This window comes from Prunus persica, chromosome G6 (assembly GCF_000346465.2).
Source record: "Prunus persica cultivar Lovell chromosome G6, Prunus_persica_NCBIv2, whole genome shotgun sequence".
Taxonomy (NCBI): Eukaryota; Viridiplantae; Streptophyta; class Magnoliopsida; order Rosales; family Rosaceae; genus Prunus; species Prunus persica.
In genome coordinates, this window is record NC_034014.1 from 25217435 (window position 1) to 25231873 (window position 14439).

Genomic DNA, 14439 nt, shown 5'->3' on the forward strand with positions numbered 1-14439 from the left:
CTAGAAATGATACGGTTTTTCATCCAACATTTATGTACATTTTAGTTTCATGAGAAAAGGATTTTTGGTATTGTGGAATAAACGTGATTGTTAGGTAACTGTATTTCATAAAGATTTTGCTCCTAACTCAATCTATGTGTAATGGAACAAGATGCGCGAGCTAAAATAAAGAAGGAAAGAAAAAAGCAATGAATGTATCATGCATAAGCTTTGTCGGCATTATACTTCGTTGGAATACAGGCTTCTCACCTTCCTTGCTTTGCCCAGCAGCATCACACGCTTACCGGATTCCCAGTAAAACTCCTCAATATATTGCTTGAGTTCCCATGCATTGTGCTCAACAGATGCCTTCATCAAAGAAAACATATGAAAAGGGAAGACAAATTTCACAAAACTCACAGCAATGATCACAGAGTAATGACTCATTACCTCACTCTGAATTTTTTCAATATGACGAGCTAGATCCATCTTTGAAAAGAATTTCTTTGTTCCAACAAAGTATACGATGCCGTGATTGCCATAGAGGCCTGGAAAATCAAAGTTCCCATAACTATAGGTGCCACAACACTAAATGTCGATTGAACAGGGGAGAAGAACAAAGTCCAAAAGAGAAAAATAAATTTTCTTTACCCGGAATAAGCAGATAGACAAATGAGCTAGGCAATGTGTGCTCCCCATTCCTGAAGTATATAGCATGACATACAAGCACTAGGAATATACCAGAATAGATTAAACAGATATGATAACAAAATTGAACACAGTTATTGAACAGGTCCAACCATCTAGTGCAGTGGAGCTATTATATTAGCTTCTTACCTTATTCCTGCAAGCAATTCCAAGAATCTTGCTGTACCATCCTCCACACCAGGCATGCCAAGAGCGCGCGGCAACCATCCAATATCGTCAGATGAACCTTGCAGTGTTTTCTGTACTCGAGCTGCCAGGCTGACAAATGCAAAAATGAAGCTCAACCACGAGAACCTAAAAGAATGAAACAATGAGTTGTAATTAAAAGCAATGAATTATTTGCATTGAGTAAAACAGAATCCAATCTGAACTAAAACTAAAAGAAGCTATTCATAGACTCTATGGAATACGAGTCCATCAGTTTGCATAATTGAAATATACTTCTTTTACCTACAAATTCGAAGATGAGCACATCTAAGAGCAACTCCAGCGGCATGACAGAGCCTCGGGCTGGAGAAATTATACTGTGATACGGTACTACCACGTGGCAGTGCCATGTGGTAGTACGGACTAATAAAATTATGACATCTGGCATTACTGTTAGTAGAGAGAGAGAAGAGTTTCATTATAGCCTGCAATCGGAAACAACATGCAGAAATAAGGGGGGAAAAAAAGCTGTATAAAGTAAAGGATTGTTTGATTGATTTGATTTACCATTATCCATTTTTGGCAGAGGCTAGTCCTTTATTTTTTTGGGGCGTCTCCTTTTCTTGGCTGCAGAAGTATTTTATGAATGTTGGTGCAGACTCCAATGACAATTCACGTGTTAGGGTTATTTGCTTTGAAAGAAATATAAAAATAAAATAAAAAAGAGAGAAAGAGAGTAAACAACATTAACAGTGTTCTAATGAAACTCCTCTCTCTCTCTCTAATAACAGTAATGCCAGATATCATAATTTTATTAGTCCGTACTACCACATGGCACTGCCACGTGGTAGTACCGTATCACAGTATAATTTCTCCTCGGGCTGGGGGAAAAAAAATGCCAAAATCTGTTTCCAGCGAGGAGCCCAAGCCCAGGCGCAAGGTGGGACCCAGCAACCTGGGTTGGCCCGAGCTCCAGCCTTCGTTTTGGTGCTGACGTCAACACTACAGTACTGCTACAGTGCCGCTAAAGTCCACGTGTCGTGCTCTGGGCTCTTCGATTAGATTTTTTTCTCCAATCCAACGGCAGCCAATTTTTGTGCAATAAAAAAATGATACCAAAAAATTACTGATTTTTTTCTTCTATAAATACCAAAATTTTATCCGATTGAGATATGAATTTTATAATAAATATTGACACGTACAAACGCAAAAATATTATCCGAAAATATTATCCAAATTAATTGTTTAGGTAAACAAATTTGTGAAAAAAACAAAAAAATGAATATAATTGCCCTTTGCCATGACAATGAGTGGAAACAGACAATACTATTTGCAAGGGCAACCACTATTCACGTGAATAGTGACTGCACTAGCTCCCCCCTTGCCATGGCAAGAGGCAAATGGGTGGAGTTGCTCTAACGTACATGACAGAACTTCTCCAACAAGAACTGATAATCTCAAAGCAAATTGTAAACCGTGTAATGGTAGTGTCAACCTACATCAAGATGAGGGAACATCACCAATCTAAGAGCAACTCCAGCAAGGAGCTGAGCCCAAGGCTGGGGGGAGAAAAAAACAAAAACTTGTTTCCAGCGAGGAGCCCAGGCCCGGGCGCAAGGTGGGCCCTAGCAACTTGGTATAGCCAAGTGTTCAAAAAGACAAGTGTTGACACGTGGTATAGCCAAGTGTTTAAAAAACTTGTTTCCAGCGAGGAGCCCAGGCCCGCACGTCTATACTAGGGGTGGGCATCGGGACCGGAAAACCGGAACACCGAACCTAACCGGTGAAAAAAAACCGGAAAAAAAACCGGTTGACCAAAAAAGTCAACAAACCGGACCGAAACCGGACCGAACCGGTTCCAACCGGTTCCGGTTCCGGTTTTACATCTCTCCGCACCGGACCGGACCGAACCGGACCGGTCATATATTTTATATTTATATTTTTACAAAATTTTAAAATCTAATGCCATATTTTAACTTTTATAATCACTAATTTTCCAAGTTCAACTTCAAAAAATTTCTAAATGTATGAATTGGATTATTTGTTCATTTTTAAGCTAAAAAAATAAGTTATTTATTATATTTTTTTATAAAAAAAAATAAAAAAAAAAAATTTTTTTTTTAAAAAAATTAAAAAATTAAAAAATTAATAATCCGGTTCAAAACCGGAACCGGTCAGAACCGGACCGGAACCGGTTAGAACCGAACCGGCCGGTTTTTGAAATTTTTTTTCCTAAACCGGACCGGTTAAATAATACCGGTTTCAGTTCCGGTTTGAGGTGAGAACCGGACCGAACCGGACCGCGCCCACCCCTAGTCTATACTCAGTTTGGAAACATATTTTAAAAAGACAAGTGTTGACACGTGGAGCAAAATGGATGGGGGAACTTTTTTATATGAAAAATCGTATCGCCGCACGACGATACTCAGTTTTGAAATTTTTTAAAAAAAGACATGTGTTGACACGTGGCGCCAAATGGTTGGGGGACCTTTTTTATATTAAAAATAGTATAGCCGCTCGGCTATACTCAGTTTTGAAATATTTTCTTAAAAACACAAGTGTTGACACGTGGCGCCAAATGGTTGGAGGACCTTTTTATATTAAAATAGTATAGCCGCGCGGCTCTACTCAGTTTTGAAATTTTTTTAAAAAAGACATGTGTTGACACGTGGCTCCAAATGGTTGGGGGACCTTTTTTATATTAAAATAGTATAGCCGCGCGGCTCTACTCAGTTTTGAAATTTTTTTTAAAAAGACATGTGTTGACACGTGGCTCCAAATGGTTGGGGGACCTTTTTCATATTAAAAATAGTATAGCCGGGCGGCTCTACTCATTTTTGAATTTTTTAAAAAAGGCATGTGTTGACACGTGGCTCCAAATGATTGGGGGATAGTATAGCCGCGCGGCTATACTCAGCTTGGAAATTTTTTTTAAAGACATGTGTTGACACGTGGCGCCAAATGGTTGGGGGACCTTTTTTGTATTAAAAATAGTATAGCCGCACGCCGTTTTGAATTATTTTTTAAAAACACAAGTGTTGATAAGTGGCGCCAAATGGTTGGGGGACCTTTTTTCTATTAAAAATAGTGTAGCCGTACGGCTCTACTCAGTTTTGAATTTTTTTTTAAAAAGACATGTGTTGACACATGGCTCCAAATGGTTGGGGGAACTTTTTGATATTAAAAATAGTATGGCCGCGCGGCTATACGCACTTCTGAAATTTTTTTTAAAAAGATAAGTGTTGACACGTGGCTCCAAATGGTTGGGCGACCTTTTTTATATTAAAAATAGTATAGCCGCGCGGCTATACTCAGTTTTGAAATATTTTTTAAAAACGCAAGTTTTGACACGTGGCGCCAAATGGTTGGGGGAACTTTTTTATATTATAAATAGTATAGCCGCACGGCTATACTCAGTTTTTAATTTTTTTAAAAGACATGTGTTGACACGTGGCTCCAAACGGTTGGGGGATCTTTTTTATATTAAAAATAGTATAGCCGCGCGGCTATACTCAGTGTGGAAATATTTTTTTAAAAGACAAGTGTTGACACGTGGCGCCAAATGGTTGAGGGCCTTTTTTATATTCAAAATAGTATAGCCACACGGCTATACTCAATTTTGAAATATTTTTTCAAAACACGAGTGTCGACATATTAAAAATAGTATGGCCGCGCTGCTATACTCACTTTTGAAATTTTTTTTAAAAAGACATGTGTTGACACGTGGCTCCAAATGGTTGGGGGATCTTTTTTATATTAAAAATAGTATAGCCGCACGGCTATACTCAGTTTTGAAATATTTTTTAAAAAACACAAGTTTTGAGACGTGGCGCCAAATGGTTGGGGAAAAGTTTTTATATTATAAATAGTATAGCCGCGCGGCGATACTCAGTTTTGAATTTTTTTTGAAAGACATGTGTTGACACGTGGCTCCAAATGGTTGGGGGATCTTTTTATATTAAAAATAGTATAGCCGCACGGCTATACTCAGTTTGGAAATATTTTTTAAAAAGACATTTGTTGACACGTGGTTCCAAATGGTTGGAGGAACTTTTTTATACTTAAAACCGTGTAGCCGCCCGGCTATACTCAGTTTTTTAAAATTAAAAAAATATATAAAGTATAGGCGATAGGCGTTACTAGTTTTTTTTTTTGTTTTAAAATTGAATTTAATAAATAGTAAAGACGTGCGACTATAGTCTTTTATGTATGTATTCACATATATATACACGTACATAGGTACGTATTTTTCAACAATACATTCGTGGTCAATACACATCTCACGTTTTCTTTAAAAAGCAAACATACAATAGTCGTTTTTCTAGCGTTTTATACACGTATTTTTTACAAAATTTTCGGTAACACACACAAATTCAAATTAAAACCAATTAGCTAATTATTTAAATTAAAAGTTTCACGTACATTTTACCAAATTTTCAGTGTCACACACAAATTCACGTATTATACAAATAATTCTCACATATTATTGAATAAGAATAACATATGGAATAAAAATTGTATTAAAACATCAAATGGAGGAAGATTAATATCTACTTTGGTTCTTCTTTATTATTATTATTTTTTTAAAGGTCCACAGCCGCACGGCTATACTCTTTTTTTTTTTTAAAGACATGTGCTGACACGTGGCGCCACATGGCTGGAGTCATTTTTTTAATTAAAAATAGTATAGCCGCACGGCGATACTCAGTTTTGAAATATTTTTTAAAAACCCAAGTGTTGACACGTGGCGCCAAATGGTTGGGGGAACTTTTTTATATTAAAAATAGTATAGCCGCCCGGCTATACCCAGTTTTGAAATTTTTTTAAAAAAGACATGTGTTCACACGTGGCTCCAAATGGTTGGGGGATCTTTTTTATATTAAAATTAGTATAGCCGCACGGCTATACTCAGTTTTGAAATATTTTTTAAAAACACAAGTGTTGACAAGTGGCGCCAAATGGTTGGGGGAACTTTTTTATATTAAAAATAGTATAGTCGCGCGGCTATACACAGTTTTGAAATTTTTTTAAAAAAGACAAGTGTTGACACGTGGCTCCAAATGGTTGTAAGAACTTTTTTATACTTAAAACAGTATAGCCGCCCGGCTATACTCAGTTTTTTAAAATAAAAAAAATATATAGTATAGGCGATAGGCGTTACTAGTTTTTTTTTTTTAATATTTAAAATTGAATTTAATAAATTGTATAGACGAGCGACTATAGTCTTTTACATATGTATTCACATTTATATACACGTACGTAGGTACGTATTTTTCAACAATACATTTGTGGTCGATACACGTCTCATGTTTTCTTTAAAAAGCAAACATACAATAGTTCTAGTGTTTTATACCCGTATTTTTTTAAAAAAATTCGGTACCACACACAAATTCAAAGTGAAACCAATTTGCTAATTATTTAAGTTAAAATTTTCACGTACTTTTTACAAAATTTTCAGTGTCATACACAAATCCACGTATTATACACATAATTCTCACATATTATTGAATAAGAATAACATATGGAATAAAAATTGTATTAAAACATCAAATAGAGGAAGATTAATATATGCTTTGGTTCTTCTTTTTTCTTTTTTTTGACAAAAAAAGGTGTACAGCCGCACGGCTATACTCCATGTTTTTTATTTTTTTTTAAAAGACATGTGCTGACACGTGGCGCCACATGGCTGGAGTCTTTTTTGTAATAAAAAATAGTATGGCCGCACGGCTGTACTCAGTTTTGAAATATTTTTTAAAAAGACAAGTGTTGACACGTGGCGCCAAATGGTTGGGGGACTTTTTTTATATTAAAAATAGTATAGCCGCGCGGCTATACTCAGTTTTGAAATTTTTTTCAAAAATACAAGTGTTGACACGTGGCTCCAAATGTGCAAGTGCAACCGCACCAAAACTAGAATTGTATGAAAGATTGATTCTGCCATTAAAATCTAAGTGATGAGTATATAGTGATGTGAGAGGTGGAATTGTTGCATGTTGAATCTCCTTCACCTGCTTGTTTTTAGCTCAACATAGAAGACAATCAATTTCTGATGCTTTCCTCCTTATTTCAAAATTACTAGTGCTTTATGCATAAGTATAAAGGCCTGATCATAAAAGTGGTGTCCTATCATCAAATTATAGAATGCACTAGAGGGATGGTGTGCAATTTGTCAACAATTTACATCAAGAACGTCCATTCTATTCTTGTATTCATTGATGTAATTTTTTCAATAAAGAATTTAGGTTTTTTATTTTTTGTTAATTTATTATTTGCACTCCAAAATATTCATCATGCACTCTTATTAATAAAATATTCACTTGCAATTAAAAAAAATTTGATGTGTACCATTATTGTTTTTCTATTGCAAAAAGGTACACTTTTTAAATATAAAAAAATACAAGCAATAGCTAAACTACAACTAAGAGCAAAATTTCTCACTCACACATGTGTTATCAATGTGTTACGGATATGGAAGTTAAAAGGTAGGCAAATTTTTTTTTTTTTTTTTGTTTGAGGACCTTTCTTATTAAGAGGGGTGATAACATACTAAACTTATACACACTACACAAATGATATTAAAGAGTAGATATTTTTTAACTCCCATAAAAAGCAAGAAATAACTGATTCGTAACTCCACCAACCAAAAAATAAATAAAAACTCCACCAATCAAAAATAAAAAATAGAAACTCCACCAACCAAAAAATAAATAAAAACTCCACCAACCAAGTGTCATACTGTTGGCCACTCTAAGACATGGTAAGATCAACGGCAAAAAAAGTTGGCAAATACCATATCAACGGCTCAGATCTCCCCCTGCCATCTGATGCGAGATATTATTCCAGGACTAGTGGAGCACTACTAACCAGTCGGAAAATAAAATAATAAAGAAAAAAGAAGAAGGAAAAAGTCCACTTTCGTCCCTTATCAAACGGTCGTCAACGATGACGTTTTGCATTCTCTAGACAACAACCATCTGATTTTGTAATAAAATAAAATAAATTCTGATTCTCTCCCGCTCTTTCCTATATAAAGAGCGCAAAGAGGCTTTTCACTGTTCTTGATCACTCTTCTGTCTACTTCGTTCTCGCTCCCGAGAAATTGAGAATGGCGTACGATATTCGTTTCTTTGAGCTGAACACCGGAGCTAAGATCCCTTCCGTAGGGTTAGGGACCTGGCAATCAAGCCCTGGCCTCGTCGGCGACGCCGTCGACGCCGCCATCAAGGTCTTTCTCTTTCCCTTACTTTGTTCAATTTTCTCTAAAATACAAAAGAAAAATTATGGAAATGTAAATTCCGGAAATGGCTTAAGGCTTTGTTTGGTTACCAGGAAATGAGATCAAGATTTGAATGTTTTTGTGCTTTTCCCAAAAGGGGAAATCAAACCTCTTTAGATTGCCTGTTTGATTCGGTAAACTTAGCACTCGACTAAAAATGTGGTTATACTAATTGCAGGCAGGATATCGGCATATTGATTGTGCTCAACTCTATGCCAATGAGAAGGAGGTAATTTATAGTTGTTTGTTTTTTATGTATACTAAATTAGTTATCGAAAAATTTACTGTAGTTGTAGTTTTCATTTCATTATTGCTGTCAATCTTTATTTTTTTTTAATAATCCCTTTATGAATTTGTGCATGTTGAAAATTGCTCTCAGTAACTCCTACCATAATGGTTTAATTGTCAAGTTCATCTTTAGGTTTTCAATTGTAGATAAAAATGTAAATCGTTTATGTTTCCATCATTCTTTCAAGATGTTTAACTTGTTACCCGAATATGGTTTGATAAAGATGCTGTTTCTGTTTCTCGTAGATTGGTTCTGTTCTGAAGAAGCTATTTGAAGATGGTGTGGTGAAGCGTGAGGATTTGTGGATTACTTCCAAACTCTGGTTCGTTCTAACTTATAAATTTAATTCTAATTTAATTGAGTATTGACATATCATTAGGAATTGCATAAGTAGTAATTTATGCTAAAGTGATGGTGCTGCCAACCTTGTTTGGTTTATCCACAGGTGTACTGATCATGCACCAGAAGATGTACCAGAGGCATTGGACAGGACTTTGAGAGACTTGCAGCTCGATTGTGTTGACTTGTATCTTGTATGTATTACCTGTTCAGAGCTTCTCAAGTTTTGTCTCTTAGAGTTTGGTACTAGGGTGTATGTATTATCGGATCTTTCTCAGCGATTCAGTATAGATAAATCTGTGCCATGCCCAGTTCAGGGTATAATCTGCAATTTCCTTTTTTAAAGAAAAAATTTACATACAGCAGAGGGTCTTTTAAAGGAATGGGATGGCAATTTGTTTACCATCTTTTAATATGTAAGTTACTTTTGAATTCATTGATCCCTTTCAGTCTAGTTATGTTTCCTGGAATTTGCTAAAACTTATCAAGTTAAAATCATGGATAATTAGCCTCATTGTCTTAAATTAGTTATAGCATTTGGGCATTATTCAGTTGTAACTAATGAGCCTGCTGAAAATTTGAAGATACACTGGCCAGCCAGGATGAAGAAGGGGTCAGTAGGTTTTAAGCATGAAAACCTTATTGACCCAGATATCCCTGCAACTTGGAGAGCAATGGAATCACTCTATGATTCGGGCAAGGCTCGAGCTATTGGCGTGAGCAATTTCTCTACAAAGAAGCTGTCAGATTTGCTGGATATTGCACGTATTCCTCCTGCTGTTGACCAAGTGGAGTGTCATCCTTCATGGCAGCAGGCCAAGCTGCGTTCTTTCTGTAAATCCAAGGGAGTTCACCTTTCTGTGAGTACGCAAATACTGAATCACGTTGTCTGTGTATTGAGTAGTGACAACTCACCTGTCTGTAATTGGACCAAAGTTTAATTTAAGCATGTTTATATTTTTCTTTCAGGGATATTCGCCACTGGGTTCTCCTGGAACAACATGGATTAAAAGTGAAGTCCTTAAGAATCCAATTCTTCTCACTGTTGCAGAGAAATTAGGCAAAACTCCTGCACAAGTTGCTCTTAGATGGGGACTGCAAATGGGTCATAGTGTTCTTCCTAAGAGTACTAATGAAGCAAGGATCAAGGAGAACCTTGATGTCTTTGGCTGGTCTATCCCAGAGGACTTGTTTCCCAAGTTTTCTGAAATTGAGCAGGTAAGTTTTTTACAGGAATTGATCCTCTATTCTCCTTGCAATCAGTACCTTGATGTCTTTGTATGGTCAGTTGTGCCATAGCACCATTAAATACATTCCAACATTATTCCATGTATGGTTCTTCAAATGTGCCTTTCTGGAGCCGGGGATTACGTCTTGAGATTTCATCTTGTTGATAATGTTGATACAAGCACTGATGTCATGCAGTCTTTTCTCCTAACTACATTGATTTCCAATTGTGCAGGCAAGGCTGATCAGAGGGGGCTCGTATGTTCATGATACTTTTGGTCCCTACAGGAGCATAGAGGAGTTCTGGGATGGTGAAATCTAGAAAATCACATGAATGTTTTTGTGAAAGAGAGTCTAGGAGCATTTGTTACGCGAAAAAAATGAACTTTTATGATTTGTATGGATCGTTTATGTCCTAAAAAACGATTTGCTTGATTATGGTATTTGCACTTCTCCGTGTTTTGTTTACATGAAGAATACGACCACCACTTACTACTATACCCATAAATCTTTGTTTGAAATTGTTGTTCTGGTTGGCAAAGAGATTGCAAAATCATGGTCATGCAATTTTGTTACAACAAGTCAGAAATAATCTTAGCCTCTCACATTCTTTCAAAATTAGTAAAATACGAAACGGGAAAAATGCGAATAAAATATGCAGTGTTTTATTTGACAAATTTTTTGCAAGTTACAACTGAAAAGTTCAGCCACTATATAATATTTTAATATATATTATTTTTATTCAATAATATGTGAAAATTATGTGTATAATACATGAATGTTGCCTGTATTATTGACAATTTTGTAAAAAAACACATGTATTAAACATGAAAAATATACACGTATCGTACGTTTGTTTTTAAAAAAACATGTATGTTACTGAGTCTTTAAGATGTGTATGGAAAATGGAAGTATTATTAAAAAATATGTATGTACGTGTATAATATAAGTATTAAACAAGAAAAATGAAAAAAATTCTTTATGCGGGTAATAACTCTGGAAAACTAAAAAAGCAAAAGGGAATAATGGAGACTCTGATCTAATAGTAATGGATAACGCTCAAAACTATTCTTATCCATAAATGAAAATATGGAAATTTTAAAATAAATATAAATATAAATATAAATAAACACGAAGGACCCCAGTATAGTTAAATAGTATATTAGGCCATTACTTGAGTCTTTATTGGCCCCTTTTAAAAGAAATAGTATAGCCGAGCGGCTATACTCGGTTTTGTACTTTTTTTAAAATAAAAGAAATTGTATGGCCAAGCGGCTATACTCCATTTTTTCTAATATTTTTTAAAGAAATAGTATAGCCGTTTGGCTATAGTCGGTTTTTTCCAATTTTTTTAGAAGAAATAGTATTACCGCATGGCTATCCTATGTTTAAAAAAAAAAAAATTAAAATAAACAGTATAGCCGTGCTACTATTCTCGGTTTCTTTCCTAATTTTTCAAAAATAAATAGTACAGCCGAGCGCCTAGACTTTTTTTTTATAAGTTTTAAAAAAATCGTATAGCCGTTCAGCTATACTCGGTTTTTCTATTTTTTATAAAAGAAATAGTATAGCCGAGCGGCTATACTCGGTTTATTCCAATTTTTTAAAAGATATAGTCTAGCCGTGCGGCTATACAAGGGTTTTTAAAAATTGTTTTTTGAATAAATACTATAGTCAAACGGCTACACGGGGTTTTCCCAAGTTTTTGAAAAGTATAGCCGAACGGCGATTCTGGGTTTTTTTTTTTTTTTCAAAAAGAAATAGTATGGCCGCCCGGCTAGACTCGGTTTGTTCAATTTTTTAAAATAAATAGTATACCTGGGTTTTTCCCCCTTTAGGAGTATAGCCGATCGGCTAGCGCGCAGGCGGCCGATTTCTTTTGGATCATTTTTCGGTTGAAGAGCGCCAATAACATTTTTCATTGCTCTGTCTACTTCTTCACCGTCGCTCTGAGAGATTGATAATGGCGGACGATATTGGTTCGTTTGAGTTAAACACCGGAGCGAGGATCCCTTCGTTAGGGTTAGGGACCTGGCAATCAAGCCCTGGCCTCGTCGGCGACGCCGTCGCCACCGCTGTCAAGGTCTTCGTCGTTGATCACTCCCAGCTTTGAATTTTTTGTAATCTTTACCGTTGATTTGGTAGACTTAGCATCTAACACTCAGCTGAAAAATGGGGTTCTACTAATTGCAGGCAGGATATCGCCATATTGATTGTGCTCAACGCTATGGCAATGAGAAGGAGGTAATTGCAGTTGCCTTTTGCTAAATTATTAAATAAATTTGAAGTTTTAATATCATTTCCCTTCATTACAGTTGAAGTTTTAATTTTGCTTTTACCCTTTTATTTTACAATACTTGTTTGGAAAAAAATAATAAAAATTTGTGTTTGGCTCATTTGTTTTAAGATGCTGAGTAGTTACTACGATTTAAATGTGACAAAGATTTGGTTTTTATTTCTTGTAGATTGGTTTGGTTCTGAAGAAGCTGTTTGAAGACGGTGTGGTGAATCGCGAGGATTTGTGGATCACATCCAAACTCTGGTTTGTTTCAATTTCAATGCCAATTTCATTGAGGCAGTACAATGAGTTATAATTGATCATGCCGAAGTGATGGTGCCGTGAGCCTTGTTCTATTATGCTTTGGCCTTAAATATCTTAGCCTTAGAGTCTTTTACATTTTGTACTTTCTAAAAGCAAGCTGGTTCGCAGGTGTACCGATCATGCGCCAGAAGATGTGTTAGAGGCATTGGACAGGACTCTGCGAGACTTGCAGCTTGATTATGTTGACTTGTATCTTGTAAGTATTACCTGTTCAAAGCTCATTCTCCAGTTATGCTTGTTAGAATTTGGTGCAAGAGAGTATGAAATACCAGACCTTTCAAAGGGGATCATTATAAATATAGTGATTGCCTAGTTGAAGGTGAAATCTGCACTTTTTTTTAGAAGTTCACTAAAATAGAGTCCTTTAGAAGACTGGAATTACATTCTTTTTGCCATCTTTGTGCTTGTTGATAGGAATTACTTACAAAATTCCCGATCCCTTTCAGTCTGGCCATGTTGCCTACATCTAGCTATTAAGGTCCGAATTGTGGATAATTAGCATTATCGTCTTGAATTTGTTAATACCATTATATTGGGGTTATTACTCGGCTATAAGTAATGACCAATTGAAATATTGAAGATACATTGGCCAGTTCGGTTGAAGAAGGGGTCAGTAAGTTTTGCTCCTGAAAACCTTGTTGAACCAGATATCCCTTGCACTTGGAGAGCCATGGAAACTCTCTATGATTCGGGTAAGGCTCGAGCTATTGGTGTGAGCAATTTTTCAACAAAGAAGCTCTCTGACTTGCTGGATGTGGCACGTGTTCCTCCTGCTGTTGTCCAAGTGGAGTGTCATCCTTCATGGCAGCAAGCCAAGCTGCATTCTTTCTGCAAATCCAAGGGAATTCACGTTTCGGTGAGTATGCACATATTGAATTACATTTCCTATGTCGATTTTCTTATTTGGTTGAAATAGTTACCTGTGTATAACTGGGCAAGAAGTTTCTTTCCTTAGCAGCTGAGATATCTAGAAATTAAATAATTGCTATGTATTTTTCTTTTAGGGCTATTCACCACTGGGTTCTCCTGGCACAACATGGATCAAAGGTGATGTCCTTCAGAATCCGATTCTTCACATGGTCGCAGAGAAACTAAGGAAAACCCCTGCACAAGTTGCTCTTCGATGGGGACTGCAAATGGGTCATAGTGCTCTTCCTAAGAGTACTAATGAAGCAAGGATCAAGGAGAACTCTGACGTCTTTGGCTGGTCTATCCCGGAGGACTTGTTAGCTAAGCTTTCGGAAATTGAGCAGGCAAGTGGTTACTGATGTTCCTGTATTCCCCTTGCCAAGATCTTATTATTGTCAGCTGTCAAAATCTTGAAACACATTCCACCATTATTACATGTGAATGCTGCTAAAACTTTCTAGAATCACTTAGAGGTGTTCTTCCTTGGGATGAATCTTCAAGCTGGAGTTCTCTTTTGGGGGGTTGGTTTGGGATTAGGTCCAGGGATTTTGTTACAAGAACTTGTCTTTTTTGTGTTTACTCCTAACCTACTGCGTTGGTTTTCAACTGTGCAGGCAAGACTGGTCAGAGGGACGAACTTTGTTCATGATACTTTTGGTCCCTACAGGAGTGTTGAGGAGTTGTGGGATGGTGAAATTTAGGTTCTAAATTCAAGCCAGTTTGGCATTGTTGTGCTGTGAAAATAATAGCCTATTATCTACATTTTCTCAATTTCCTTAAACCTTAACCCTTTTTGGTTTTCTGCGAGCCTCTAGTTTCTTCTTCTAAATTTCTTCGAGCCAGTTTGGCATTGTTGTGCTGTGAAAATAATCGCTGTCAAAGAAAGCAGTTTAGCATTTAATAAACTTTTTGTTAAACTTGAGAGAAATCAGCTATGAGAGAAAACAATTTGGCGTTTGATAA

The 14439-nt window shown here is 36.2% G+C and overlaps 3 protein-coding genes across 3 annotated transcripts; 2 read left to right on the top strand and 1 right to left on the bottom strand.

Annotated features, from left to right (window-relative positions):
• On the bottom strand, positions 1–2285 carry LOC18774777. Its single transcript, XM_020566880.1, has 5 exons — positions 2259–2285; positions 817–981; positions 631–680; positions 430–527; positions 1–348 (listed from the first exon to the last, which is right to left on the bottom strand). Coding segments are annotated over exons 1-5 (444 nt in total). The 5' UTR covers positions 2261–2285; the 3' UTR covers positions 1–219.
• Positions 7856–10463, top strand: LOC18773883 (aldo-keto reductase family 4 member C9). The gene is made up of 7 exons (XM_020566799.1): positions 7856–8059; positions 8289–8339; positions 8645–8721; positions 8845–8932; positions 9323–9598; positions 9708–9956; positions 10201–10463. The coding sequence occupies exons 1-7, from the start codon at positions 7940–7942 to the stop codon at positions 10285–10287; spliced, it is 948 nt and encodes a 315-aa protein (XP_020422388.1). The 5' UTR covers positions 7856–7939; the 3' UTR covers positions 10288–10463.
• LOC109949905 (aldo-keto reductase family 4 member C9-like) lies at positions 11711–14429 on the top strand. The gene is made up of 7 exons (XM_020566800.1): positions 11711–12048; positions 12159–12209; positions 12431–12507; positions 12676–12763; positions 13148–13423; positions 13572–13820; positions 14091–14429. Exons 1-7 carry the CDS (start codon positions 11929–11931, stop codon positions 14175–14177), a joined length of 948 nt encoding a protein of 315 aa, XP_020422389.1. The 5' UTR covers positions 11711–11928; the 3' UTR covers positions 14178–14429.

What these genes read in the sequence shown, in the direction of transcription:
- LOC18774777 (XM_020566880.1), bottom strand. An exon ending in TGTCTATCTGCTTATTCCGG is followed by an intron (nt 528 to 630) that starts GTAAAGAAAATT and finishes TTGATTTTCCAG; the next exon opens with GCCTCTATGGCAATCACGGC. An exon ending in TTGAAAAAATTCAGAGTGAG is followed by an intron (nt 349 to 429) that starts GTAATGAGTCAT and finishes TCTTTGATGAAG; the next exon opens with GCATCTGTTGAGCACAATGC.
- LOC18773883 (XM_020566799.1), top strand. Translation starts at nt 7,940, where the DNA reads ATGGCGTACGATATTCGTTTCTTTGAGCTGAACACCGGAGCTAAGATC. An exon ending in TCTATGCCAATGAGAAGGAG is followed by an intron (nt 8,340 to 8,644) that starts GTAATTTATAGT and finishes TGTTTCTCGTAG; the next exon opens with ATTGGTTCTGTTCTGAAGAA. An exon ending in ATTGTGTTGACTTGTATCTT is followed by an intron (nt 8,933 to 9,322) that starts GTATGTATTACC and finishes GAAAATTTGAAG; the next exon opens with ATACACTGGCCAGCCAGGAT.
- LOC109949905 (XM_020566800.1), top strand. Translation starts at nt 11,929, where the DNA reads ATGGCGGACGATATTGGTTCGTTTGAGTTAAACACCGGAGCGAGGATC. An exon ending in CCGTCGCCACCGCTGTCAAG is followed by an intron (nt 12,049 to 12,158) that starts GTCTTCGTCGTT and finishes TACTAATTGCAG; the next exon opens with GCAGGATATCGCCATATTGA. An exon ending in AGCTTTCGGAAATTGAGCAG is followed by an intron (nt 13,821 to 14,090) that starts GCAAGTGGTTAC and finishes TCAACTGTGCAG; the next exon opens with GCAAGACTGGTCAGAGGGAC.